This window comes from Sorex fumeus, unplaced genomic scaffold (assembly GCF_029834395.1).
Source record: "Sorex fumeus unplaced genomic scaffold, SorFum_2.1 ptg000078l, whole genome shotgun sequence".
In the NCBI taxonomy this organism is placed as follows: Eukaryota; Metazoa; Chordata; class Mammalia; order Eulipotyphla; family Soricidae; genus Sorex; species Sorex fumeus.
In genome coordinates, this window is record NW_026606135.1 from 10,226,490 (window position 1) to 10,253,693 (window position 27,204).

General features: G+C 42.8%; 1 protein-coding gene across 2 annotated transcripts in view; it reads right to left on the reverse strand.

Annotated features, from left to right (window-relative positions):
* Positions 1-2,203: 2,203 nt before the first annotated feature.
* MYOF (myoferlin) overlaps positions 2,204-27,204 on the reverse strand; it is a 150,099-nt gene continuing 125,098 nt past the window's right edge. For both annotated transcript variants that reach the window (XM_056130411.1, XM_056130410.1), the window contains 11 exons: positions 22,473-22,643; positions 21,575-21,723; positions 20,202-20,341; positions 16,784-16,872; positions 16,608-16,703; positions 12,108-12,249; positions 10,063-10,162; positions 7,745-7,935; positions 5,847-5,956; positions 4,732-4,879; positions 2,204-2,763 (listed from right to left, as the gene is read on the reverse strand). In XM_056130411.1, the coding sequence (XP_055986386.1) occupies positions 2,722-2,763; positions 4,732-4,879; positions 5,847-5,956; positions 7,745-7,935; positions 10,063-10,162; positions 12,108-12,249; positions 16,608-16,703; positions 16,784-16,872; positions 20,202-20,341; positions 21,575-21,723; positions 22,473-22,643 (1,378 nt within the window). In that variant the 3' untranslated portion in view covers positions 2,204-2,721. The remainder of the gene's footprint in view (positions 2,764-4,731; positions 4,880-5,846; positions 5,957-7,744; positions 7,936-10,062; positions 10,163-12,107; positions 12,250-16,607; positions 16,704-16,783; positions 16,873-20,201; positions 20,342-21,574; positions 21,724-22,472; positions 22,644-27,204) is intronic.

Here is a 27,204-nt window from a genome sequence, read left to right on the forward strand (position 1 = left end):
TCTACAGGGCGACCCTTTGCTTTTCATTATGTTCTCTTGCTCACTGGGTTTTGCGTTAATCCGTGTTACACGTTTCTCTTGTGTTTTTCTTGAACTGTGTGAACTCTGTTAGTTCATTTCAGGGATGCATATCCAAGGGAAAAGCAGCCTCCTTTGATCTACCCTGGGACCCTATTCTGTCTAACCTGAGGAAGATTAGGGAGTTGCCATTCAAAGCCAAATACACATAAAACTCAGCTGCAAAGATGGTGGTACTAAATCTATTTACAACGGCTTCGTTATGAGCTCATTCTATATCCATGGATTTTGGAAAGCGTTCTTGTGGATGGAATTCCCATCTGCCTTGGGAGGATCCATGCATAGACAGGATCCAGAGCACTAAAATGCATTGGCCTCACAAAGGAATCTCTTTTGCACAAAACATTTGAATAGCAGAGAAACCGGTTTTAAAAAGTTGAAAATCATTGTCAATGTCGGCTCAACATATGGTAGGCAAGTGGTGCTTTTCTCCGAACGGAGTGGTTCTTTCTGGAAGGCCCCCTTGCCCTCTAGTTGTGCTTGGAATAACATTTGCTCAGCAGAGGTGAAGCAAGTCAGCGCCAGTGGGCAGACAAACAATCCTCTGCACTGGGGCAGAGGGGCAAAGAGCGGCCACTGGGCCGCACCTGGAAAACCAGACGTTCAGCTTTCCCTGCGCCCTTTCCAAAACGGCCTTCAGAACTCTGCCCACCTTTCAATAGCGCTTTCAAGCCAACATACATCTAATGGTGACATAATTTCCCCCAATAGCCTTAAAAAAGAGAAAGGAAGAAGAAAACAAAATTAAATTGCTGATTTTCAGTCACCTCCCAGGCATTGATGGACATTTATTTTCTCCCATGAAAGCTCTGATATTAATGGTGGCACTTGCTAGAATTGGTTAGGACTAAATGTTCCTTAATTCACATAGAAGCGACACTCTGACTGGACTATGATTAGTTCCAGCTTTTAGCTATCATTTCTAGGTCACCAGGCGGCTAACAACCCTAAATGAGGGACCATTATCTTTTGACAAGATGAAGCTTTTTTTTTTGTGGGGGGTGGGGTAGGGAATGGAAGAAGGGAGACACACTATCCAGAAAGCCCAGCTCACTAGTCTCTCTCTGGGAATGATCGCACTCCTAACAGAGCTTCACTGCCACTTACTCAAAGGAATGGCACTAATGCTGAAGGCAATGAAGAAAAATACTTTCCAGAGGATGGTGGGAAATACCATAAACATACAGGGAGGTTTGTACAGAGTATCTGGAGGAAAGGCGAGCATCTGATTTAGCGAATACTGAGTCTCCAAATATTTTGCGTATTGAATTGTCTTTGATTATTACGATTGGGGGCAGAACACTGAAGAAAGGTGAAATGTCAACAACACAAAACAACTCAACAATAATGCCTGAACAGTCCCCACTACATATAACGTTGACCATGGGTCCAAAAGCATTGCCAGCATCGCACAATTTCTTGCTTTCTTCCATGCCGCTCATCCTGGTGTTGATATCACCAGTCTCCAAATATATATGGAGGGTCACATATATCAGCATGTCATGCTTTCGTATGTACTGGAACACATGATAACTGTTCACATTAGTTGTTGTTTTCACTCACTACTTGACCATCCCAGCTTCATACTCTTCTTGACAACCTTCTCAATGGTAGTATAGTTCTGAGGTTAGGAGAAGTTCTGAAGGGAAGAACCCAGAACCCATTTTGGCCTGGGTTCAAAATCCATTCCTAACAAATCTGCTAGTTTCATGGCTATTGGCAAGTTATTCAACCTATTTTTCACACGTTTTGTTGAAATGAAAAATGGGATGAATGATGTACTAATTTTAAGGATTAAGGAAGATTAATGAGTTAACACCTAAAACAGTACTGTGCATAAACTAAGAATTTTTCATTAAGGGTTAGACTTAATTACTTATATGTTAATTATGGATTTATATGTTGATAAGTATATATACTTATATATTACTTGTAACATTTAATTATTATATATTCTTCACTATTGATGATTAGTTTTATTAACTCAATGGCCAGGAATTGGCAATGCAGATACTGAAGGAACATATGACCAAGAGATATATTCACAACATTTCTTCTTACTGAGACCTACAGCTAGAAATTGCCTCCCTCCCTCTGGCCCACCACTAAAACAGAGAGTTCTGAGTCAAAGGTGAAACATTTTTATTTGAGCTCACCCCTGAGGCTGAATAGAGTCTCATGATATTTATCCATATAAAAAAGAAAAACATTGCTTGCAGGCATAAATAAAAATTAATCATATGAATTGCTTTTATAATGCACAGTCCTTTGTGTTGATTACAAATAAGGAGCCTAGGAACTCAAGATGCAAAATATTTTAAATTCAATTTCAACAATTTTCAAAAGTTGAATTCTACAACTAAGGACACATAAAAAAAAAAAGTTGATCTTATAATGGAACCAGCCACCTTGGAAAATATTCTGAAAAACAAGTTTAAAACTTTGATACCTAAAAAGACAATAAGATAAAAATGTTGCACATTGGCTTAACTTTACAACCAGGCCTCTCGGAATAGCCTTGGTGAAGGAGAGGAATTGCCATTGGAATAGTCTCAGACACAAAGAAAATCACTTTGCATTTTAGTCCATCAACAGAGAAAGTCTTCCTTCACTTCAAGGCGACTTTTGAAAAGAAGTCTGCTTTCATTTTGCATTTGGCCTCACAATCTTCATCGACAAATAATTCTGAAAAACAAATAGAAACAGGTGACAAACATATGTATATTTAAGGGGCTGAGGATATAGCACAGAGGCTGTGAAGATACTACAGAGGATTAGTTGCAGGCCTTGTATGTCAGTGCTGGGGGCTGGGGGTTCAATCCCTGGTTCTTCACAATTCCCTAAGTATTGCTGGGTGTGTTCCTGGAGGAACCCCAGCACCATCTGGTGACCTGGGTAATCTCTGGTCACCACATAGTCCAAGAAACATCACATCCTTGGGCCCTCACATTGAACCTCTGGCCAGGTTGGTTGAGAATCACCAGGAGGGGCCCCAGGCCGACTGAACACTGCTTGGGAGAACTTCCCCTACTCCTGCATATACTTATTTCAGTTAGGGTTTCTCAACCTTGCACTATTAACACTTGGGACCAGATGCTTTGTTTTGGGTTTAGGCCTGTTCTTTATTTGCAATGGTACCAGTAGCTTTGTCTTCTATACCCTAGATGTTGAGAGAACCCCCCAGTTCTGACAACCAAATGTATCTAGGCATTGACAAATGTCCTATGATCAGAAAAACTTTCCACAGTTGAGAACCAATCAATGAATTCTAAATAAAGAAACACTGTAAAAGAATTGTTGGTCAAGACAAAGGAAATTACCTACAATTAGAAAATAGTGTACTCATGGTACATGTTAGTGTACTCATGGTCAACAAACTTGGTATTATCTATACTGGGGAGAATGAAGACCAAATTCCTGCTATTCTAATTGTATGATTATTATTAAATTAAAAATGATATATTTTATTGTATGTGAATTGAAGTAAAAATCTTTGAATCTTTCCTCCACTTGGCAACCAAGCTTAAAAATCTCATCTTTAATCAAGTTCTCTGTTCCTATGGTTATTGGTCATAATTAAGAGGTTATCTCAACCTCTTGCATCTTATAGCAATGTGTATATTATTTTGTTTCCTTGTCTCTATTCATTGACATAAATCATGCCTTGGTCTTCTCCACATCCCAATTACCATCTTATAGTTGATACTCAATATAGTCCTTAACTTAACGAATGAAAGTACTAATTGTAGGTACTCTGAATAATCTCCAATTTGGCCTCTCCTTTATTACTGGGTTTTTAATGGGAAGTTTAAGGGAAGTGTTTATATGATGAGGATCTTGAAGAATGAGGAGGATTTTAAATCAAAACCTAGGCAAAGGCATGTCATTGACAAAGTCTTTTTGGCAAATAAGGGCAACCCTGATTTGGGAGAGGTGAGTAAAAATGTAGTATGGGCATATAAAATGCCAGAATTAGGTATAACAAGAAATTTGAATATAGGATGGTTCGGAACAACAAAGTCTGAAGGCAGAAAGAGCAGTTGTAAGTGTTGGCCTGGTCTAGATGGGTATTGACAAGGGTCTGGAGGATTTCCCCTAGGGCTGGAGCGATAGCACAGCGGGTAGGGCGTCTGCCTTGCACACAGCCAACATGGCCGACCCGAGTTCGATTCCTCCACCCCTCTCGGAGAGCCCGGCAAGCTACCGAGAGTATTCGATATGCCAGACACAGTAACAACAAAGTCTCCAATGGAGACGTTACTGGGCCCGCTCGAGCAAATCGATGATCAACGGGAGGGCCTTTGGACTTTGGTTTTCAGATCATAAAGTTCAGCCTTAAGATTGTAATTCCTACTGGGTACACTGGTAGTCAGAAATGTATACGGGTGAAGGGTTGGGTGTTGGAATATTGTATGACTAAAATTCAGTCACAAACAACTTTGTAACTGTGTCTCGTGGTGATTCAATTAAAAAAGAAAAGAATTACGGTTCTAATCATATGGTACATTGTTTCCCAAAGGTTGAAAGTTCCATGTCACCTCTGCTGTTGGCCATCTTCGGAGTGACAAAAAAGGTAAGTACCAGGTGACATACACAACCACTCACACACACACGTGTACACACAAACACACACACACAGACAAGGACTCATACCGGTAAGGAGTACAGGAGCACGGCCACAAAGAGCAATAGGATGAACAAGATCAGGAGACCAATGATGACCCATTTAAAGCGACGCCACACAATGAACTTCATGGTCTTGCACGGATTGGTGAACCAGAGGAAGGAGGTTTCTGGGCGGCTACATTGGAAAGAAATGATACATTACCCACTCAACTCGGATGGTAGATACTTGACCTCAGAGCATTATACATTTTCATGAATTATCAGTAACATTTAATACAATTTAAGAAAAAAAGTATTGGAACTGGAACAATAATATAGCTTGTAGGGAGCTTGCCTATATATAGCCCAACTGGGTTCAATCCCTGGCATTCCATATAGTCAGGAGTGATTCCTGAACATAGTTAGGAGTGATCCCTGAGTGCAGAACCAGGAGTAAACCCTAGCACTTCTGGGATGTACCCCAAAACAAAAACCGAAAAACAAAGGGAAAAAAAGACATTCCTCCAGTTGGCTGAAAAAGATTATTCACCTTTGGGGCTGGAGTGATAGCACAGCGGGCAGGGTGTTTGCCTTGCACGCAGCCTAACCCAAGTTCGAATCCGAGAATCCCATATGGTCCCCTGAGCACCGCCAGGAGTAATTCCTGAGTGCAGAGCCAGGAGTAACCCCTGAGCATCGCCGGGTGTGACCCAAAAAGCAAAAAAAAAAAAAAGATTATTCACCTTTTATAACTTTTTTTTTTTTTGCTGTTTGGGTCGTGCCTGGTGATGCACAGGGGTTACTCTTGGCTCATGCACTCAGGAATTACTCCTGGCGGTGCTCAGAGGACCATATGGGAGGCTGGGAATCGTACCCGGGTCGGCCATGTCCAAGGTAAATGCCCTACCTTCTGCACTATCGCCCCAGCCCCCTTTTTAAATAACTTCTTAAGAGGTTGGAGACATATTGGACTTCGGTTTCATGGAAAATATGAATGGTCACCATAAAGCCATGTTGTCCAGTCCTTTATCCCTCCCTCCCACTATTAAGCACAAAATTGAGACAACAGCTAATCCATTCCATTAAGTCAACTGGAAGGGGGGTTTTCAGGCTGCAGGTGGTTGGGGGATCAGACAACACTGAGAACAAAGAAAGCCTCTCACTTTGGTGGTTCCAGCTTGGGGTTCATGTTGGGTTCATCTCGTCCCTTCCCGGCTGGCCTCTCATCAGCCTCCTTCTCATTGAGGACTTCCAACGTCATCTCCACTTTCCCCTTCAGTAAAGCAGAACAGGTTAAACACATGACATCACGTTTCACAAATATTTTCACTTCAGCCCAAGGAGTATTCCCTTAGCGATGATTTTTATTCTTGTAAAACAATCCTTAGATTGCTTTAAATTTTCCTCAAGAGATTTCATCACATTTCCTCTTCCATGTGTTTCTGAATGACTCTTTGTGGGAAACTGAGAGGACAAATTGCTTTCCCTCCTCCCTGTGCCCTGCTTTTCATTCTCTGTATTTCCATCATTCTAAATTTCTCACATTCATCTCCTCGCCTTCTCACACACCTTCCTTTGTAACTTTACTTGGCCCTAGATTAACCCAAGTACTGCTAATAATTCTAATGTTGATTAACTGTCAGCACCAAAATAGATCGCCTGTTTCACGGAACAGTATGGAATAGTGCTGGTACTCAGAGGAAAATTGATGTATGGAACTAAATGAATGAGTGAATGCATTCTCTCTCCTTGTCAACAGGTTTCTGAGGGACCCATTGGTCACTGTTTAAGTCTTCTATGGTGATAATCTCATCATTTTCCTGGAAACCCTAAAAAGTAGATTTTACTATTTATCTTTGTGTACACACGATGGTGCTGAGGCTAAAAGATGTCTAGGCAACTATCCCACTTTAATTTCCAGGTTTAACGAAGTTCATGGCATGGTCTAGGACCCAAAGAAGCCCTGCATATCACCCACAATTTGAGGACACCCAACCTCGACACTCATTCAAGTGAAGGGGCAGAGATGACCTCCTCGTTGATGTCAGACAAGGCCAAGTTTTGGACTGTGGCAAAATGTCCTGTATCTCCAAGACTGATATTTGAATCTATTAAATGGAGGTGAATGTCTGCTTTATGAAGGAGTCAAAAGAACCAAGTGAAACTATTACAAGTGAATCTACTGGAGCAGAAATGTGGTTCCGGGGCCAGGGGTAGAGAAACTAGCAAGCATAAGGAAACATTTTGGGTAAGGAGAAAGTATTCCAGATTTTGATTCTGATGGTTCCATGAGTATTTGCATGTGCCAAAATATCAAATTGAGTGCTTTACTTATTGATTTTGGGGCCATACTGCTATTGCCAGCAGTGAATAGTGGACATGTGATGGTGGATATCAAAACTGGGCTTCCAACATGCAAAGTACATCCCTGTAGCGAGAGCTTTAAAAGGCTACAGCTTATTTTCTCTAAGTGATATGTCGAAGTTGTTTTTTCAAAAATGAGATTATGAATGTAAAACATGCAGCATGTTGCCTTACTTCAACTCAAGGAACTAAATTACTAGCTAATATTAATAGTACATAACAAATTTGGTTGTCTTGTTACATGCAGCATGGTCTATACTTTTGTTTCTATATCAACAATTAAGTTATCCCTTTCTCACTGAAGATGAATGTCAGCACTTCTGGCTTCTTCTACCTTCTTTTAACTAAAAAACAAAAACAAAAGGGAAAATTTAAAGTTTCCCTTTCTGTTTTCTAGAGTAAAACAAAAAATAATTTTGATTCCCTTTTCTAAAAGTTTGGCATAATTATCTAAAAGCTCAGTCTTCTTGATGAAGCAGACTCCAAAAAGGCTCTCTAATTCCCATTTGGGGATCATTTCAATCTCTCCACTTACCATCCAACCCCAAACCTATGCTCACAGAGTGCACAATTTCTCAGAGATTTCTAGGTACATGCCATTCCCTGTAACTTAAAGTCCCACCAATGTAACACTTCTTTGTCTGGATGAATCTATTGATAAAAGGCATCAGTGACCCCCAAGCAGGAAATCTCATACCGCCATCACCCGGGTGCCATCTTTATCTGCATAGCATGGCCACCATCCTTTCATAGACTTCTGCTCAAAGAGGGAGGCGGTTTTAACTTTAAGGGGGTTCATGGTCTTGAGGTCTGGAATCATATCCAAATTGCATTTCTCTGATGATTTCGCTGGAATGATGGTGTGATGTAAATCAAGCTCCAGGAAACCTGGCCAAAAAACATAAAACCCAAATAAACTTCAGGTGGATCATCCAAGCAGCACAAAAGAACAGAATGTTCTTGTCAGAACAAAAGGTAGACAGTGATTCTGAACAGGTGATAGGTGTATTAGAGAAAAGGACCCAGGGAGGTATTTAAACTGATTTCCAGATAGGCTAGAAAGTGATGGAAAGAATATCTGTCTAAAGGCTCTGCATCTCACTAAGGTTTACATGTTCATGTCTCTAAGACAGGAGCGTACACAGAACTCATCTAGGAGCTCAAAATAAACATCTGGAGAAAAAGGTTCCATTGGACTTAGATTTAAAATGGGTTCCTACTCGTTCTGGGAGGTCCCTGTCATGGCCATTTGGTTTAGGGTCAAAACAAATGGAAATAGGAACATGGGAAGTTCCACAGAAGATTCATGTCCAGGTCTTTCCTAGAGGAACCTAAGAAAGAAGGATTTGAGAAGAAACACAACAGTTCAACAGCAATCTCTCGCCAGGTACAAGGAAGCCCAAATTAGGGCACCTGGAGAAGCACAGTCTCTTTTCCATGATGTCAGGCAGGAACTCTAGTCCTTTAACCGAGTTTTTTTGGGGGAGGGGGTGGTTTGTGAACTCTTTGGCTTTGTGAGCCCTGCTGTGAGTAGGTGACAGACTGGGAGGTAACTCAGTGGTAAAGCTCTTGCCTTGCATGTGAGACCCTGGGTGGATCCACATTATAGGGGAAAAATAGTGTGATATAAAGTAAAAAGGTAAAGGTAAAGGCCCTCCCATTGTTCATCGATTTGCTCGAGCGGGCCCAGTAACGTCTCCATTGGAGACTTTGTTGTTACTGTGTCTGGCATATCGAATACGTCACGGGTAGCTTGCCAGGCTCTGCTGTGCGGGCGAGATACTCTCGGTAGCTTGCTGGGCTCTCCAAGAGGGGCGGAGGAATCGAACCGGGCTCGGCCAGGTTGGCTGCGTGCAAGGCAAATGCCCTACCGCTGTGCTAGTCTAGCAATGCCACAACAAGGGTTGGAATTCAACAGTGGCAGAACACTGGTGGAAGGATGGCTGTTGGAACACTGTCTGACTGAAACCCAACCATGAACAGCTTTGTAAATCTCTATCTCGTGGTGATTCAATTAAACAAGCAAACAAACAAAAGGCAGGTTATGGTAAATTCTTTTTGACCTGCTTTTTTCCTTGTCTCTCCTTCTGGCAATTGCTCTAGTCCTTTGCCACTCGCTCATTCTGAAATATAATTGTCTCTTATCTGTCATCAGACTATTTCATTCAAAGTCCAAGGGAAAGACTCCTGGAAACAATTCTGAAATGTAATGCCCATCTGTTTTATAATTGAATAGCGCTTAAATACTCATCTGTTTATTTAATTTTAAGAGTCACCAGATCAGAGCCATATCAATTAATGTTATGAAGGGTAAAGGAATGAACAAGACACAACTATTGGTCACTGTGGACTTTTCTCTTTCAGGTAAGATGCTTAGGAAACAGGATGGAAGCAGTGAGAGGGAGTAGGGGCTGCTGTAACTGTTGGCTAAGAGATAATGACATATGAACTGGAAAATGGCAGAGGGCTTAGAAAAAAGAAATTAAACATGTACGATAGAGTACATCCTATTGTTAAAACTGAGTGTGTGTGTGTATGTGTGTGTTTGTGTGTGTGATATTAACAAATGCTAGAGTCATCGAGGAGGATGAACTTGGGAGAAAGAACAATGACCGGAGAGAGACTCAGAGACCTGAGTAGCTTTTGAAAGACCTGTGGAAGCCAATTCTGAGGTACTAAGGAGAGAGAGAATGGATGATGTGGAAATGGAAGCAGGGTGAAAACTGGACTAGAGTCTTCATAGGTTGGCAGGAACTGGGGCAAAACCTTCATGTGGCTCCTGAGAGTGGAGAGGCCCACAAAAAAGGTGACCTTTACGGCGTCCCTCAGAGGACCTGAGAGAGCAGACAGGCATGCCACAGTGCCCAGAGGACATCCAGACAATGTAATGAGTGTGTTCCTGCTTCCCTGTTATCCCTGAGTATAAAGGACTCAAGTATAAATTGATTCCATGTTTCAATTGCTTTCACTCATTGCAAGCGCAATTTTCTTAAAGTATCCAAATGGAAGCCTTACCCAAGTAGTCATCCAGAGAAAACTTGTCATTGTCCCAGATCTGAATGATCAGTCTAGGTGGGACACGGAATTCAGTTTGGTCAATACTCCAGAAATGTTCCTAAAAGGACAAGAGATACAGATAAACCAAATGATAATGATTAGTTTCCCCTTGGGCCCATTGAAAAACCATTCTCAAGTCATGGGGCCCCTCTTTTTCATCCTACCCCCCTCTCCAGGCCCTACCCCTGTACCCCATGTGGTATACAGAGAGCAACTCTAGGAAATCTCTCTAGGAAATCGCAAGGCCACCAGCTGGGTGACAAAACGGATGTTCCAGGTAGTTTGCAAAGAGCTTTCCGGCCATGTTCTTATCAGTGCTGCAGATTTCTGCTGCAACTCCTGGGGTTTAGGGAGTAATTACTTCCCCCTCCTGCAGACCACTCCAATGGCTCAGATTATCCCTCCAAAGACAAACCACCCCAGGCTCACCCACAACATCACCTGCTGGGTGTCACTTCTGCTCAACAAACTTGCTTCCACCTCATAGAAATGTCTGAGCACATGTGTTCTGTGAAGGCATTGAGGAGCCTAGAGCCCAGATTTCACCTTCATCTGTGCAAATTTTAAACAACCTGCTATTTTTAACTCTTGAAAAATATTACTGAGTTTCACATGCTGTGGCCAGCTAAGACCCCCTGCTCTCTCTAACAGAGTTGCCTACAGGCCTACCTGACTTGAAATCCCCAGTCTGTTTTACATCTGGAAGTCTATAATGGTTTAACATCTGGTTGAGCCTCTGTGTGTCTACAAAATGCCATTTGAAGATACTTATCTCATCTGGCACAGAAAAAAAGCATTTACAACTGCCTTGGCACGCAAAGGATAAGCAGGGGGTAGTAGCTAGCTAAAGGTGTCACCTGGCAGATGCATTTTGATCAGGGGAGAATGGATGACAAGGCAGAGAAAGAAAGGGTTTATAGAATGTGTGTGTGTGTGTGTGTGTGTGTGTGTGTGTGTGTGTGTGTGTGTTGTGTGTCTTGTGGAGGGTAGGAATGTGGAAGGCTCATTAAAATATCTGCTGTTGCCTGCCTAGATTTCAGAGCCTCTTTTAAGGATGAAAATTTCCAGATTTTTCCTTGTGGACTCCTTTCCTTCAGTCCATGAAGTTTGGGAGGATCTGACTCCCATTTCTTTGGAGAGTCTGGCCAGTCAGAGCACTGCATCCCAGACAACATTGGTTGGTTCAGAGATGGGCATGTGACCTCAAGTAAGCAGACACTGAGGCCCAGAACTCTAGCTGGGGGCATTCATTTGCTCAGGGTTCTGAGAGGCGGGCTGTGAACAGGGGCTGCTGATGGTTTTCCTATTTCTGCCAGGGAGTAAGGCCACAGAAAAAGACAGGACAGCGGGGTTTGGGTAGGTGAGAGCATTTTCTAAAATCAGCAGTTCAACTGTTGATCCAGGCACCATTTGCACTAGCAACCCTAGACTTTTTAAGTCATCAAAGGCAATAAGGCACTTGTTTTGTTATAAACCATTTTGAGTTCTGTAACAGAGAGTCTCATTAAATTAGTTTAGGAGGGGCCTGTATTTTTATGGAAGAGCTTCTGGAGGATGTAAGTCAGATACTGGGTTCTAATAAGGAAGGTGAAAGGAAAATTTCACCTTCTTTATTACTTTCTGTTGGACTTAATAGTGAGTCGAATAGTTCTGCTTGTCATGGGAAGAATTACTTCCCTGTGATGTAAATATGCTTCTGCGTTGTCATAGATATTGTTCTAAGTGCCCTGTGTCTAGCCTTTTCCTCATCCCATAGCAACATATTAGGGAGAAACAACATCGTCTTCTATGCGCTTCCTAATTACACAGATCACTCTCATAGCTGTGTGACCTTGGGCTAATATCTACACCTCTGTGGGTCCCAGACTCCCCAGCTGTACTAAGAAGGAGCTGGAGGCCTGCGCCCCTCCCCCACAACAAGGTGTAAAGGCACCCCAGTATTCTCCGTCTGCTTCAGGAAGGCCCACAGCATCTACTTCCCATCGGTATGTTTTCGAGCTCACTTTTTTGGCAACGATACAAAGTTGTTCTGCTGGGAGGTAGTCAAATGGGAAAACAAATCTCCAGTTAAAATTCCCTTCACCATCCAAGGACCGGTAATGGACATCTGTTTTCTGTTTGTTTTCTTCATTACCAGGAATCCAGCTGAAAAGCAGAGGCAAACAGACTTTAGCTTCATGTGATTGACAAGTAATCTAGCCGCAAAATTGTGCAGTGATTAGGGGAGCGAAGGGCAGGAGAATTAATGCACTTTTCTTGGGCGGGTTCCAGTTATCTAAGGAGCTGAGGGTGATTTATGAAGGGAAGGCACTCCGCTGCATCCAACACAGTTGTAGCCAAATAAAATATAATTCCTCTAAAACCAAAGCAGGAAACCCTTTAGACTATGCTTAACAGGGATAGGGTGAAATTTTCTGGAGAATATCAACAACTTATCTTCTATTTTAGGGATGTTAAAACTTGCTGGCCATGACTTTAGATTTCATAAGTCTAACTAACTCATGAGTGTCTGTCATCACTGCTGATAGGCTCAGTGAATACACATTAGTTCAACATTTTAGCATTTCCTTTTCCATATTTCACTTAAGCAAAAAAAAAAAAACAGGCACGACTCAAATAATGAGTCTAACTAGGGAGATGTAAACTGCCATTCCTTACGCCTATCTATGAAAATTCATTTTCATAAACAACATAACATCTTAACTTTCCACTTCTGAAGAGTTTACTTGGGCTTGTGCTTAGCTCATAACAGACATGTAGAATGAATGAATGTACCCATGAAGAAGTGGTTACATCTCCTAGCTAACAGGGAGACTCCTGGTTTAAAACGAGGCGGAACATTGGATTTTTGGTTTGTTTTAATTTGAGGGCCACATTCACAGGTGTTCAGGGCTTATTCCTGATTCTGTTCTTAGGGATCACTCCTGGCTGCGCTCAGGGGACCATATGGGGTTCTGGGGATTGGACCCAGATTTGCCATGTGCAAGGCAAGTGCCTTACCTGCTGTAATATCTCCCTGGACCCAAGCCCATTTTTTAGCACTGGATATTATATTGGCAGTCAACTAAGAAACTTTGAAAAATATTGATGCCTAGATTCCACAGATATTCTTTTGTTTTTTTCTTCAAATTTTGAGCCACATCTTGTGATGCTCAGGGCACAGTCCTGACTTAGTATTCAGAGATTGCTCCCAACAGAGCCCCAGGGACCATGTGGTGGCAGGGAGTCAACCCAGAACTTCTACATGCAAAGCAAGTTCTCCAGCCCATTGAGTTCTCTCTCTGGTCCCCAGATAGAGTCTCTTGGTTGGAGTCAGGCCTAATTATGAGTTTTTTTTAACTGCTTTCTGAGTTTTCTCTTATATTTGTAAAATGAGGTTCATGATCTGTGTCCCCTTAACATGACCAATATGGTGAGAAGGGCCAACTTGGGAAGAAGGAACTCTTGAACTCAGGTTTCTAAAGTATATGCTTTAAATTAGTATACTTAACACACCTTATTTCATTTTCTCCAATAACTATATCACTATTTTTATTTTTCTCAGATGAGGAAAAGAAAGATCAGAAAGAATCTGTAAGCTACAGATCATATAGCCAGTACCAGCAGGAGGTCATATAGCCAGTACTAGAAAAATTAAATAGATATTGCTCCTAGACCAGCCTGACTACCAAAGTCCAGGTACTTTGAACTCTGCCTTTACTGATCACAGAAAACAGAAAGTCACAGGCTAATATTAAGCCCTATTATTCATAGTGGCATAAATATCAATCAGCTATATCATTTTACTTTGTATCAGCCAGTTAACTGACTAGACAAATTGGCTAGCTGATAGGCTCCTTTTGACTAGTAATGCTTAAGCTTTTGAACTAACTCATTGAACAGATAGTCTCATGTTCTGGTTAGTACCTCAGGAATTTCCCTGCTTCCTGACAGCATCCCAAAGATGCCTCCATTACCAACACACAGCCGTAGATTTGCCCTCAGTTTGAGGGAAGAATTTTTTAACTCATTTAATTTGATTTGTCAATCTTTTCTCATTTTTTGTTTGTTTGTTTTTGCTTTGGGATCGTACCTAGTGAGGCTCAGGGCTTACGCCCGACTCTGCACTCAGGAATTACTCCTGGCAGTGCTCAGGGGACTATATGGGATGCCATGGATTGAACCCAGGTTGGTTGCATGCAAGGCAAACCCCTACCCGCTGCTCTATCACTCCAGCCCCAATCTTTTCACATTTTAATTTTAAAATGAGTGAAGCAAAAACTTAAAGTATATCTGTGTACCTGTAGGTCTGACTTTGTGTGTAATGCCTATATGTGGTGCTGGGTGGGTTAGTTATGAATAGAGGCATTATTCATATTTTCACATATATTTATCTTAATTCCAAATATTACATGGTACTTTAGAATGCCCTTTGTTCTTTGATTAGACGAGTTTTTTCTCAGTCCAGTATTACTTGAATTTATTTTCCTGATTTGAAAACAAAAAGCACAATGCTTATGATAGTCAAATAAATTTGCATATATATAATTAGCTGGGATTAGTTTTCCTTGGGGAATGATAATAAGATCCTGAAATGAGAAAGAATAATGAAGAACTTGATGAAACATTCCCTGTTTACACTGAACCTAAATGATAGTGATTATGTCTTTAACAAAGTTTTGATTGAAGGCCACTTGGGATCCCAAGTGAAACTTTGTTCTCACTTTATGAATATATTAAATTCCAACAAGTTTGTCTTCTACATTTCAAGGAAGCAAAGATGGTCTCTGTGGTAAGGTGATTTTAGTAGCTAACATTCACACAGCACTATGGTTAAGTTTTTGTGTCAGTGTGACTGGCCACAAGATATAGAATGAACACCAGATCTGGTGTGTATGATGTTAATGTATTAAAGAATGAGAATGCAATTTGAATTGGTGGATTTATTTTATTTTATTTTATTTTGGGGGGGTCACACCTGTCGATGAACAGGGGTTACTCCTGGCTCTGCATTCAGAAGTTACTCCAGGCGGTGCTCAGGGGACCATATGGGATGCTGGGAATCGAACCCGGGTAATGCCCTACCCGCTGTGCTATCTCTCCAGCCCCTGAATTGGTGGATTTAGTAAAGCAAACTGCATCCTTAGTCTGGGTGAATGTCCTCTATAGGTTCTGAAGGGAACAAAGGATAATGAGGAACTCTGCCTCATTGATTGAGGGGGGGTATTTCAACAACTCCTTTGCCCACCTCAAACTGAGATGGATAAATCTACTCCACTGCTTAAAGACCTTTGAACTTAAGACTCAAAATCATGCTACCAACTTTCCCGGGTCTCTGTCTTGCAGATAACAGAACTATTATCAATGAGGAGTTTGCCCAGCTATTAGGAAAAGTAAAGTATTTCAATTCATGCTGTTTGTCTCCAGAGTCTGGCTTCTTAATCACTATGATGCTCAGTGTTTAATATTAATGATCAAAGCAAACCACAAAACTTTATCTATGGGGCTATCCGCAATTGAATTATGCAAGTAACAGAGTAATGAATAACTATGACACTGTACAAGTTAGATAAAGGCACTCAGAAATATTAATAAGATAAATGAATTTAAAAATATATTCTGGACTGGAGACATAGTACAGTGGACAAGGCACTTGCTGTACATGCAATTGACCCAACATTGATCTTGCCACTGCTGCTGCCCTCCCGTTGTTCATCGATTTGCTCGAGCGGGCCCAGTAACGTCTCCATTGTGAGACTTCTTGTTACTGTGTTTGGCATATCGAATACTCTCGGTAGCTTGCCAGGCTCTCCAAGAGGGGTGGAGGAATCGAACCTTGGCGGGGCTGGCTGCGCGCAAGGCAAATGCCCTACCGCTGTGCTATCACTCCAGCCTATGTGCCCTATATGATGCCCCTAAGCCCCGCCAAGAGTGATCCCTGGAACACAGACTTAAGAGTATGTCCTGAGCCTGTTGGTGTGATCCAATAAACAAACAAACAAAATATCTTCTAACATTTTGTTTCCATGAACATTAGCTATTGGTAATAAAATATATAGAAAAAAGGAAATTTGGAGGAATTTCTCTGGCCCCAGATAGAGACTCTTAGGTTATGAGCTTATTTTGTTATGACTTGTCTAAGCTTCCTCCCCCACCTGTGAAACAATGTTAGGGTATTAGTGTTTTTAAGGCTATTCAAAATAACTAATGAATTAAAAATAACTTGCATGACTAAAGGGTCTCAGAAATAATCTGCTTAATAAATGAAAGAAAACCCACTTTCTTAAAAAAAAAAACCCAGTGAAACATTTATTCATCCCGGTAGTTATTCTGCACTTCTGTTCATAAACCAGGTCTGCACAGGCTTCTTTTTCCATTCTGTTCTCTCTCCATTTGCTCCCTGGGACTTCCTAAACAGAAGGCACTAGAGAGACAAAATAGCTCCACATAACTATGAATCCTAATGGTCACTCCTTCCTACTTCTGTCCATGACTTGTCAGAGACTCATACACACTAATCTTACCCTTTGACATAGATGTCACTCATTTCCTCTCCTGTGATACTTTTCTCATCCAAGACAACATCCTTGGTGTTCCAGATGATCACGCGCAGGTAGTATCTGCAAGAATCACATTTCGTTTTCCTCCAGTTCTGTACCAAGAACCCAGTCCAAAAGAGGAGGGTCTCCAGATTACTTACTTCTTGGCTTTACGGGGTGTGATGTTGAAAGGAGGGCCTGGTGGCCCCAGACTCTTGGGGAAAACATCCACCCACATCTGAAGTTTTCCCTAAACCATTTAAAAATGAAATAGAAATGAAATGTTTAGTAGTAGTAGTGACTATAGGCATATTTTCATTTTTCTTAGGTGAATTGTTTTAAAGCCTACTAATAGTTCATGGGAAGACAATAAGTACAAAAGTGAGAACCAATATGTGTCATGAAATTATTTGTTGTTATTTGGGGAGGATGGGAACTTGGGACATACCCAATGTGCTCAGGACTTACTCCTGACTGTATGCTTAGAGTGGTCTCTGAGAAGTGCTCAGGAGACCATATGCAATGTCAAGGATCAAACTCTTGCATGCAAACCATGTTCTTAGCCTTTGAGCTCTCTCTCTGGCCATAATGTGAGTCCTGCTAAGTAAATAAAATGAAGGGCTTCCCATCACTAATATGACATCCATCACACACCCACACTCTGACAACTTAAAATTGAGTAGTTTACTTTCAGAGCAATCTCATGAGATCACTCAGTTGATCACACTTTGTCTCTTGACATCAGTTCCAGTTTTGTGAAACCCAAGAGTTTCTGTACTTAGCACAAGACTAAAATGTCAAAATGACATAAAACTCACATAATTTTGTAGAAGTTACAAGGAGAAACTTACAAGGTGGTGCTTTCAAAAGGGCTACTCAGGCTCCAGAGCAGCACAGTGCAGTGTGAAATGCTCTTGCCCTGTACCTGCTGACGTGGGTTCGACCCCTGGCGCCACATAGGGTGCCCTCAGCACCGTCAGGAATGATTCCTGAGCGTAGAACCAGGAGTAACTTCTGAGCACTACCGGGTATATGACACAAAAATAATACAAACAAGAAACATAAAAAAACTACTCAAACCATGACCTGTTCCTATGCCCCAGGGTGGAGGGCAGTTTGTCCTTGCTCACCAGTGCCCATGTTTGAGGGGAGGCATTGGAGAGGGCTGGAGAGGGGAGTTCTTGGGCCCATATGTGAACCATCATTTTTCCAAGACCTGGCTCATGTGTTTGAGAGCCTCAGACTAGGCCCATCTATCTGACGGCAGTAGCCTTCCAGACAGACCATTTACATTTTCCAAACTGATGGATGTTCTCTATGCAGACTGATCTTCAAGAGAGTTGCCAAGGAAACCACTAGATTGGCTTCTTAATACATTGTGATCAAAATGAATTAAACTAAAGCACTCGAAAGGGATATATTTTTACTTTGATCCTGACTCTTTTCCATGTAATCTTGGGCTCAAGGTTCTCTAACAAATCAAGCATGCTGCAGAACATTCTGCATCCAGGTGTCTCCTAAGACCAGCCACAGTCTGATGCAGTAGGTAGCGATGGGGTGGGGTGTTGGTGGATTCCTGGGGAGAAATCTTTGCAATTTCTTGGGACTCTATTCAATTGAGGGGTGGGAGGGAAAAGAGGAGGAAGAAGAACAGGCTCTTTGGGGAAGGGTGACTAATAAGGGAAGGAAGAAATGAAAAATAAAAGCAAGGAGTGACAGTCTAGTAAGCCCAGGCTACTTGTGACCACATTGTAGAGAATGGCTGATGCACATTGGCTGAGTATAACTATAAAAATATAAATATCACTGTATCACTGCCATCCCATTGTTCATCAATTTACTCAGAAGACTCCAGTAACATCTCCATTTGTCCCAGCCCTGAGTTTTTAGCAGCCTCTCCTTACTTGTCTTTCCCAACGTATTGGAGGCTCTTTCAGGGTCAGGGGAATGAGACCCATTATTGTTACTGTTTTTGGCATATCGAATACACCACGGGTAGCTAACCAGACTCTTATAAATATAAATATAAACATTTTATATGTATATTATATATATATATTATATGGGCTGGAGCAATAGCATAGAAGGTAGGGCATTTGCCTTGCATGCAGCCGACCCAGGTTTAATTCCTCCATCCCTCTTGGAGAGCCTGGCAAGCTACTGAGAGTATCCTGCCCACATGGCAGAGCCTGGCAAGCTCCCCGTGGTGTATTTAATATGCCAAAAACAGTAACAAGTCTCACAATGGAGATATTACTGGTGCCCACTCGAGCAAATTGATGAACAACGGGAGGACAGTGCTACAGTGCTATATATTATACATATTTTATATATATATTTATATATATATTTAAAATATAAACAACAAATGGCTGTTGTCAGTGTCAATTATACTTGCATAATTTGAGCAGTAATTCTTAGAATATGACTTCCTAGCCATCAGCATCGGAATATCTTCTTTCTCCTGGTGTTAATAAAACTCACATTCCTGAGTTTCAATAAGAAAAAAGAGAGAGAGAGAGAGAGAGAGAGAGAGAGAGAGAGAGAGAGAGAGAGAGAGAGAGAATATAGTGGTCAGAGACAGTACAGAGGTTAAAGCATTTGCCTTGTAAAATGCTGCTAGCTCTGCGTAAAGTTCCCCGAGAACCTCCTAGAGTGATTCCTCAGCAGAGCCAGGAGTAAGCTCTGAGCACCACCTGGTATGGCCTAAAACCAAATAAATATGTAAATAAAACTCACAGCCCTGGTCCCACCCCAGATATACGGAATGAACTCAGATCTCTGCAAGTGCAGCCTGGGAGTGTCCATTGTAACAAGCTTCCATGTGGATTATTTCCCAGTAGTACTGGACTTTGTCTCTCCACACGTCCCCCAGGATGAGCTTTCTTGGTTTCTGTGACCTTGCTTCTTTCTTGGCTCATTGGTCTCATCCAACCTGAGTGAAAGGCAGTTTCCAAATCCCTGCCTCCTAGATACAGTTGAGTGATCTGGTGGGGAACCAATGGTCCTCTCCACAAGTAGATACCAAAAGAATTACATTATAATTCAGCACTGTCTGAATTGTTCAACAGACAAGAAATCATGGGAAGAGAGCAGACTAACGAGACCCATAGTGAGAAATAAATAAGATAGAGAGGTAGCCTGGTTCAAGCTTATAGCGAGTCTTAGTCGTTCTGTGTCTGGCTTGAGTGAGTTGCCTGAGAATTGTGACAACAAAGTTCCCTTGGGAATGAAACTAATTTGAATATAATTTCTGTTTCTTAAATATCTAAAAGTTTCCCAAAGAGACAAATTCATGTCAGTTTCACTACTGGTATTGGGAGTTTAGATGATGGGTTGCCAAAGGCAGAGAGGTCCTTCGCCTCTGTTTTCAGTTGCATCCCTTTGTGGTGCTCGCACATACCTGACTGCAGTTTGGCCAGAAATCGTGGTGCTTGGGGGTCAGACAGTAGAGCCACTGGGCTCATGCTTGGCACATGTGGCAGAACAAGGGGTTTGAATGAGGGACTATGTTGTATAAATCAGGTGTTTTAGCCACAGTGCTGTTTCTCCAAACCCTGGTGAAGTCCCTCCCTTTACCTGAGAGATGTTGGGCTGGAAGGTACTGTGCAAAGTCCGTGTTTCCACGTGTTCAGGAACCAGTCCCTGTGTCCTGAGGATGTGAAGGGCAAGACGCTCATCAGGGGCTCCCAGGTGCTGGTGCAGAATTTTGTTGGCTTCTGTAATCAAAAGTGGCATGAAAATAAGAATGGGCATTGGGACTGGAGGAGGGGGCTTAGATGTCATTTCAGACTTTGCAAAAATGGTCGGGATGCAAACTTCTATTTGGGGAGGCATTAATAGAAAGTTTCTGACCAGGGGCCTTGCTTTCATCGGTCTCACTCCAAAAGAAAAAGAACCATAACACACCAGGATGTGTGAGAACGGCCCATGGTTACTTTTGTGTCTGAGGTTCAGGATAGACTCTGTTTTCCAGGCTCCTTGCAATTCAGTGGGTCATACAGCCACTGAGGCTAGAATGCAATGCAGATGGAAGCGGCATCTGCAACTTCTAGAGCTGAGACATGAGGATTTTCTTTATGCAGAAATAATGGCAAATGTAGATGCCTGAACTAAGGAATGGCAAGGTAAGAAGGCAGGAAAAAGCCTGAGTCCTTGCAGCATTATTTACATCTGTGTGTCTTTGCACCAATTTCTCTGCATCCCATGTGTCCTTCAAGGACAATTCACTGCCACCCCCTCTGAGTGCCCCTTGTCCCTTCAAAATACTGTGTTCCACGGGCTCGAGACAGTACAGCAAGTGAGGTGCCTGCATTGCAAGCGGGAATGATGCCTGAGCACGGAACCAGGAGTTAAGTCTTGAGCACCACCGAGTCTGGCCCCCAAATAAGAACATACAAATAAAACTCCAGAATTCCATTGGATCTCTTCTGCTCATTAAACTGATTTTAGTGTTGGTTATAGTGAAGTTAGCTATTTTGTGTCAGGATAACTTTAAAATGATGACTTAGGAGAGACAAAGACCCCAAGCTCAGACATGCGCTAAATGTGAACTCTGCAACCTTTGAGCAAGCCTCCCCCCATTCCTGAGCCTGCTCAGAGACACCTCAGAGAACGATGGAAAAGACCAAGAAGAGGAAGTTTTACATGACTGAGAGATTCTGAGCTAATTATGGCTTATATGGAAATTAGCTCATTACCAGAAAGCTGTTTTCACAGCTCCCGTAGCCTGACCTAAAGATGTCAAGAAAAATGTCAGAATGACAAGAAAATGTGTCCATTTGGCACTTGGAGACAGCAAACCTCAGCAATTATAATGGGGCCTTTGTCAGATCATCAACTTGCAGAGTCACCTGTGTACAGTCGCCTGCTCTGCCCTCTCCCCGACACCCTCCAGACAAGCCCAGCACTGGGAAACTGCTTTGCCAGGCAGTCCTCTGCAACGTGCTTACCAAATTCATCCAAACTGTAGTCCCGGCCCCCGTATCTGATTCGACATCCATCTTCACTCAAGATGGGCCGTGGGAAGCCTTTGAATCTGGCTACATTTTGTAGTAACTCTGTGGGTCTCAGCTGATCTCGCCAGGTATTTATTCCAGAACTGTGAATGACACCCCACACCTACAGTTACTGCAGCGAACCTGGTTTTGCTTCAGATTCACACTTCACATCAATACTTCTAGGAGGTCCCATGTTACATGGGAGGGGGAAACCATGAGCTCCACACTAGGGCTTTTGCCAAGAAATCTATTTCAGAGACCTAAAATCCACATTACTTTGGTACCAGCCAATTGCCTTTTACCCCTTTCAGTTTCCTTTTCTGAAAAAAAAAAAAAAAAAGATTATGCTTGAAATCACACAGCATAATCATAATAGCACACATATAAACTGGCATTGCATGCTATGCCTCATTAGGTGCTGTGGAAAGACGTCGCATAGCTCTCTGGGAAAGAGGAACATCAAGAAATGGATGGAACTGGGGAACTGCTGCTTCCAAAAGGTAGTTTTTGCTGTCAAACACTGCCAGTCCTCTGCCCTGGCATTGATGAGGGGAGCTCAGGGAACAAGATGGGGTGTGGCTGGCTCTCTGAATTCTGCTACCTGTACCAGAGGCCTGCACTACACCAGAGGCCAACAGGACTACACCTATGACAATGTGAACAATGCTTCCTGGACTTGGACAAAATTAAGGGCCTAACTCTCTGTAAAATAATAAAAATAATCTTTTTTCTTTTCTTTTCTTTTTTTAAAGGTTCATGTCTTAAAGGCACAGGCCTGAGGTAGAGAGTCAAAGCCTCCCCAGAGGCGCCTGGGGAAAAGGTATTTACTTTCATTGCCAGAGCAACTTACACACAATACTGTTCAGGTATGCCACAGTGGGACCCAAACCGAGAAAGGAATCGGTTTTCCAGATCAATTGTCGTCTCTCCCACTTTTTCATCGCGGGTGAAGGTGTCATAATCATAGACAGAAATTTTCAAGTCTTTTTCTTGAGGTAAGTAGCAGGTCAGTTCATACATTCTAAATAAACAAATGTACAGTCAGGGTCTCCACAGTATCTCCAGCCCCCGCCTGACTTCTTGTAAACCCCAGTGCTCTGTGCCTAGAATCCCCAAGCAAGGGGCTCTGGCTTCTGGTGGTAGTCGTGGTGGTGGGGCTGGGGGTTGGGGGAAAGCTGGTGACCAGGACAACTGAATGATGCAAGGGGACAAGGGCACCGATAGGTAATACACAGTAGCATAAGGACACAGGAGATGACACGCATGCTCAGAAGCTCGGGGGCTGGAGAGCAAGCAAGCACAGGGGTTAAGGCACGGACCAAGCGCAATCTGATCTCCGAGACCACGTGATCCCATGCCCCAGCAATGAGCGCTGCAGTCTTGGAGGCCTCCAAGCACAAGTAGGGTGGCCAGTGACTCAGGGCCTGAGCATCCCTGCATACATCCTCAGGACCCTAGCATTGAATTGTTGGATGAGAATCCCAGGAGGGGCTGTTTGAGCACTGCTTGGGAAGGCTCCCAACTGCAAACAAACAAATAGCTAAGAGAAAATTCCCTGTTTGCTCCCCAGCTCTGAAGCTTACCAAGTGTGGGAAGTTACTTAAAGTCTAGGCCAGTAGCTTAAGCACTTTGTGCTCAGTCCTTTCGTCTGTAAATTGGTGATATTCTTAACTCCCTTGTTCTTATAAGATACAAGTAAAAGAGGTCTGAGTTCTTCTTTTTCTTCTTCTATTTTTTTTTGCATGCAGCTGCCTCATATCTTTTTTTCTAATGCCAGGCACAAAAGTCAGATCAAAATAGATTAAAATCCATAAGGTGCATGGAGGAAAATGTAGGCAGAACTGTTGATGACGTTGAAGCCAAAGGCATCTTCAAAGATGAAATACCACTGACCAAGCAAGTGGAAGCAAAGATCAACTAACGGAACTACATAAACCTAAAAGCTTCTGCAGCTCAAAAGAAATGGTGACCAATATATGAAGTCAGCCCATAGAATGGGAAAAATTATTTACCCAATACCCATCTAATAAGAGGTTAATATCCAAGACATATAAGGCTATAGTAGAACTTTACAAGAAAAAAAATCCAACCCCAACACAAAATGGGGAGAAGATAAACAGAAAGTCCCTCAAAGAAGAAATTCAAATGCCCAAAAGGCACAGGAAAAAATGCTCTTCATTACTATCATTAAGGAAATGCAGATCAAAACAACAATGAGATATCTCACAACACAGACACTGGCACACATCTAAGAGAACAAGATCAACCAGTGCTGGCATGGATGCTTGGAGAAAGGGACTCTCATTCATTGTTGGTGGGAATGCCGACTGATCCAGGTGTTTGGAAAACAATATGGACATTCCTCAAAAAAATTAAAAGTTGAACTTCCATAATGACCCAGCAACACCACTTCTGGGAATATACCCTGGGGTTGCAAAAACACACTGCAGAAGAAACATCTGCATTTCTATGTTTATTGCAGCACTACTCACAATAGCCAGAATCTGGAAACAACCGTATGCCAGAGAACAAATTTGACTGACTCAAGAAATGGATACATTTACACAAGAATACTATGTAGACACCAGGAATATAAAGACATGAAATTCACTTAAATCTATGGACACAGAGAGTATCATGCTGAGTGAAATAACTCAGAGGGAGAGAGACAGATAAATGATTGCATTCATTTGTGGGGTATAAAAAAAAAAACAGAATATAAGACAAATATCCAAGGACACTAGAAACAAGGACCAGGAGGATTGGAAGCTTGCCTCAAGAGCTGGGGAGAGGAGCAGTTGGGATAGAGAAAGGACTACAATGACAATGATAGCTGGGAATTATCACGCTGGGTATGAACTGCATGCTAAAAGTAGGTAAAGGAGCAAATATGATAACCTCTCAGAACCTAGATTGTGAAACATAATGCCCCAAAGGAGAGAGAGACAGAGAAAAAGAAGAAAGGTGTGTTTGCGTGGGGTGGGGGGGAGAGGTTGGGTGGGAGGGAAACTGGTGACCTTGGTGGTGGGAAATGTACACTGGTGGAGGGATGGGTGTTGGAACATTTTATGACTGAAACCCAATTATGAATAGCTTTGTAACTGTGCATCTCATGATGATTCAATTAAAAAAAGAAGATCCAAGTGAAGAATGGTTTAGGAAGAATTTTGCATGAACATACACATCTGGCTGCCTCTAGCAGTCGTACTCCTGGATCTATCTCAGGGACCTCCTGGAGGGACTCAGGGGACCATATGGCGTGTTGGTGATTGATCCTGGGTCAGCTCTTTATAGCTTTTTAAATTAAAAAAAAATTACTGTTGTGGTGGTGATAGAGGAAATGTTTGGGGTTCACTCATTGCCAGAGATCAAACCCTGGTCAGATATGGTATCATATATGCAAGACATGTGTTTTACCACTTGAACCACATTCCTGGCCATGGTATGAGTACATTGCTTGAATCCCAGTAGCTATAATAATTGCTACAATTATTATTAATGATAATGTTAGACATTAGAATCCCAGTAAGAAATGACGATAGACCGAATAGCTTAAGTCTAGATGGGTTTGGTTCCTAGTCAAGGAAAGGGAGAGGCCTATCCCAAGCCTCCTCCCTTCTTCTTGCATGCTTGTGTGTAGCCTGGGTTCCTGGAATGTTCCTTTATTAGAGCAGGAGTTGGACTCCTGCAGAAAGGGTAGAAGCAGTAGAAACTCAGCTTCCCTGAAAACTAGACTCAGATGCTCAGAATCTCAAAGCTTCCCCAGGAGCCTCTGGGAAAAAATGGAGCTCTGGGCAAAAAAGCTTCCGGGGTAGTTCTGGATAAATCTTAGCAATGTCTTTAGGGTACTACAGCCAGACAGGAGCCTGTAGGAGGCAGAGAACAGCACAAGAAAAAGTGGTTTGGGGCACAAACACCCTTGAAGTGCTGTACCCACAGATGTCCTGCAACCCCAACATTCCCATGACTGGATTCCAAGGGACAGACTGTATGTTTTCTTTTTTTCTTTTTAATGATTTTTAGGTCCTGTTTTCTTTTCATTAAAAGAACTCCTTGGTCAGATATGGTTGAGAACCACTTCTGTTGAGGTAACGGTGCCAAGCAGGCTCTGAGACCTTCTCTCTTAATGCTGCTGTCTGGGTCTGCTAAAGGACCCCTTTCACCCCTGGAGGGCCAGTGACCATCCCGTGGAATCCGTTCTGTTGAATGTTATGGGGGCTGTGAGGATGGGTGGGGTTGCCATGATGCTAACTGAAAATACTCTGAAGAGAAGGTTGCCTCTGTCTGAACTCCTGTCCCAGGGTTCCTGGGAGTCTCCAAGAAACCCTCTAAGGCCAAGGCCAGGAACTAGAGCCTTGCGGTGGGAGGGGCTGCGGAGCTGGCGGCTCCTCAGCTCCCCTCACCCCGCTTCCTGGCCTGGGGAGTCTGCACACACGCCAGACAGGGATTGGCCAAGGGGAGCCCCACAGCATCCTTTCCTCCTGGGGTGGCTCCGAGCAAGACTTTTCCTGCCACTTAATTAGGCTTGTGCTTGGCTCCTCTGAGAGCAGCGACTGAGACAGGGCCGGCTTTCTCCCCTCAAAGCTGCTTTCCTGGCTTCCTCGCGTCTCCCGGGGAGCCCTCCTTCCTGCCCTGCGTGCCTTTTCCTGTCTAGACCTCAGGGCTGGATCAGCAGAAGAAAAGGAAAACGATCAGATTGCCATGCCAGAGGATTACTTCCCCTCCCAGCCCGGCACGTGGCCTCAGGCTGTGCAGCACAGATGGGGGGGTGTGTTGTGAGTGTGGCCAGGTGGATGTGTGTGTGAGCACGTGTGCAGATGTGTGGATGTGAGTGCAGCTGTGTGGATGTGTGTGATCGTGTGTGTGGATGTGTGTGTATGTAGATATGGGAACGTGTGTAAGTATGTGGGTGGGTGTGTACTGGTGAATGTGTGAATGTGCGTGTGAGTGTAATAAGTACGTATATATGTGAACATATGTGTGAGTGTATGTGTGAGTGTGTAGGTATGTACATGTGAGTTGTATGTGTGAACAGATGCATGTGTGTGTGTACTGATGAACATGTATATGCATGTCGATGTGGACGGGTATGGTATGTGTGAAAAAGTAGGTGTATGTATGTCTATGTGTGACTTTGTATCTGTGCCAGTATGGGTATATGTGTGAATGTGTGTCTCTGTGTCTGCACATACTCACATGTACACACTAGTATGTGCCTTGGGCTTAGTGTGTGTGAGATAGAGTGTTACTGAGTATGTAGGCATCAACTGTTGGACATCAACTGTTGGAGGTGTGTGTGTGTAATTGTGTTCGCATGCATGCATGCACATGAAGGTGAGAAAGAATGTGTGAGGTCAAAGACCAACAAATAGACCTAAGGAAGTAGAAAAGGAGTTGGATGATCAAGTCAGAAATTATAGTACTGACCACAGGAGAAACAAGAACAAAATGTTCTTCAGCGGAAAGGTTCTGGGAAAATAACACTCTTCCCAAATATTCTGCACAAAGACAATTTTTCTCCAGGTGAGGACTTGGCCACAGCTATGAAGCATTACCCAAGGTGCTGGGAAATCCTGGGGCTG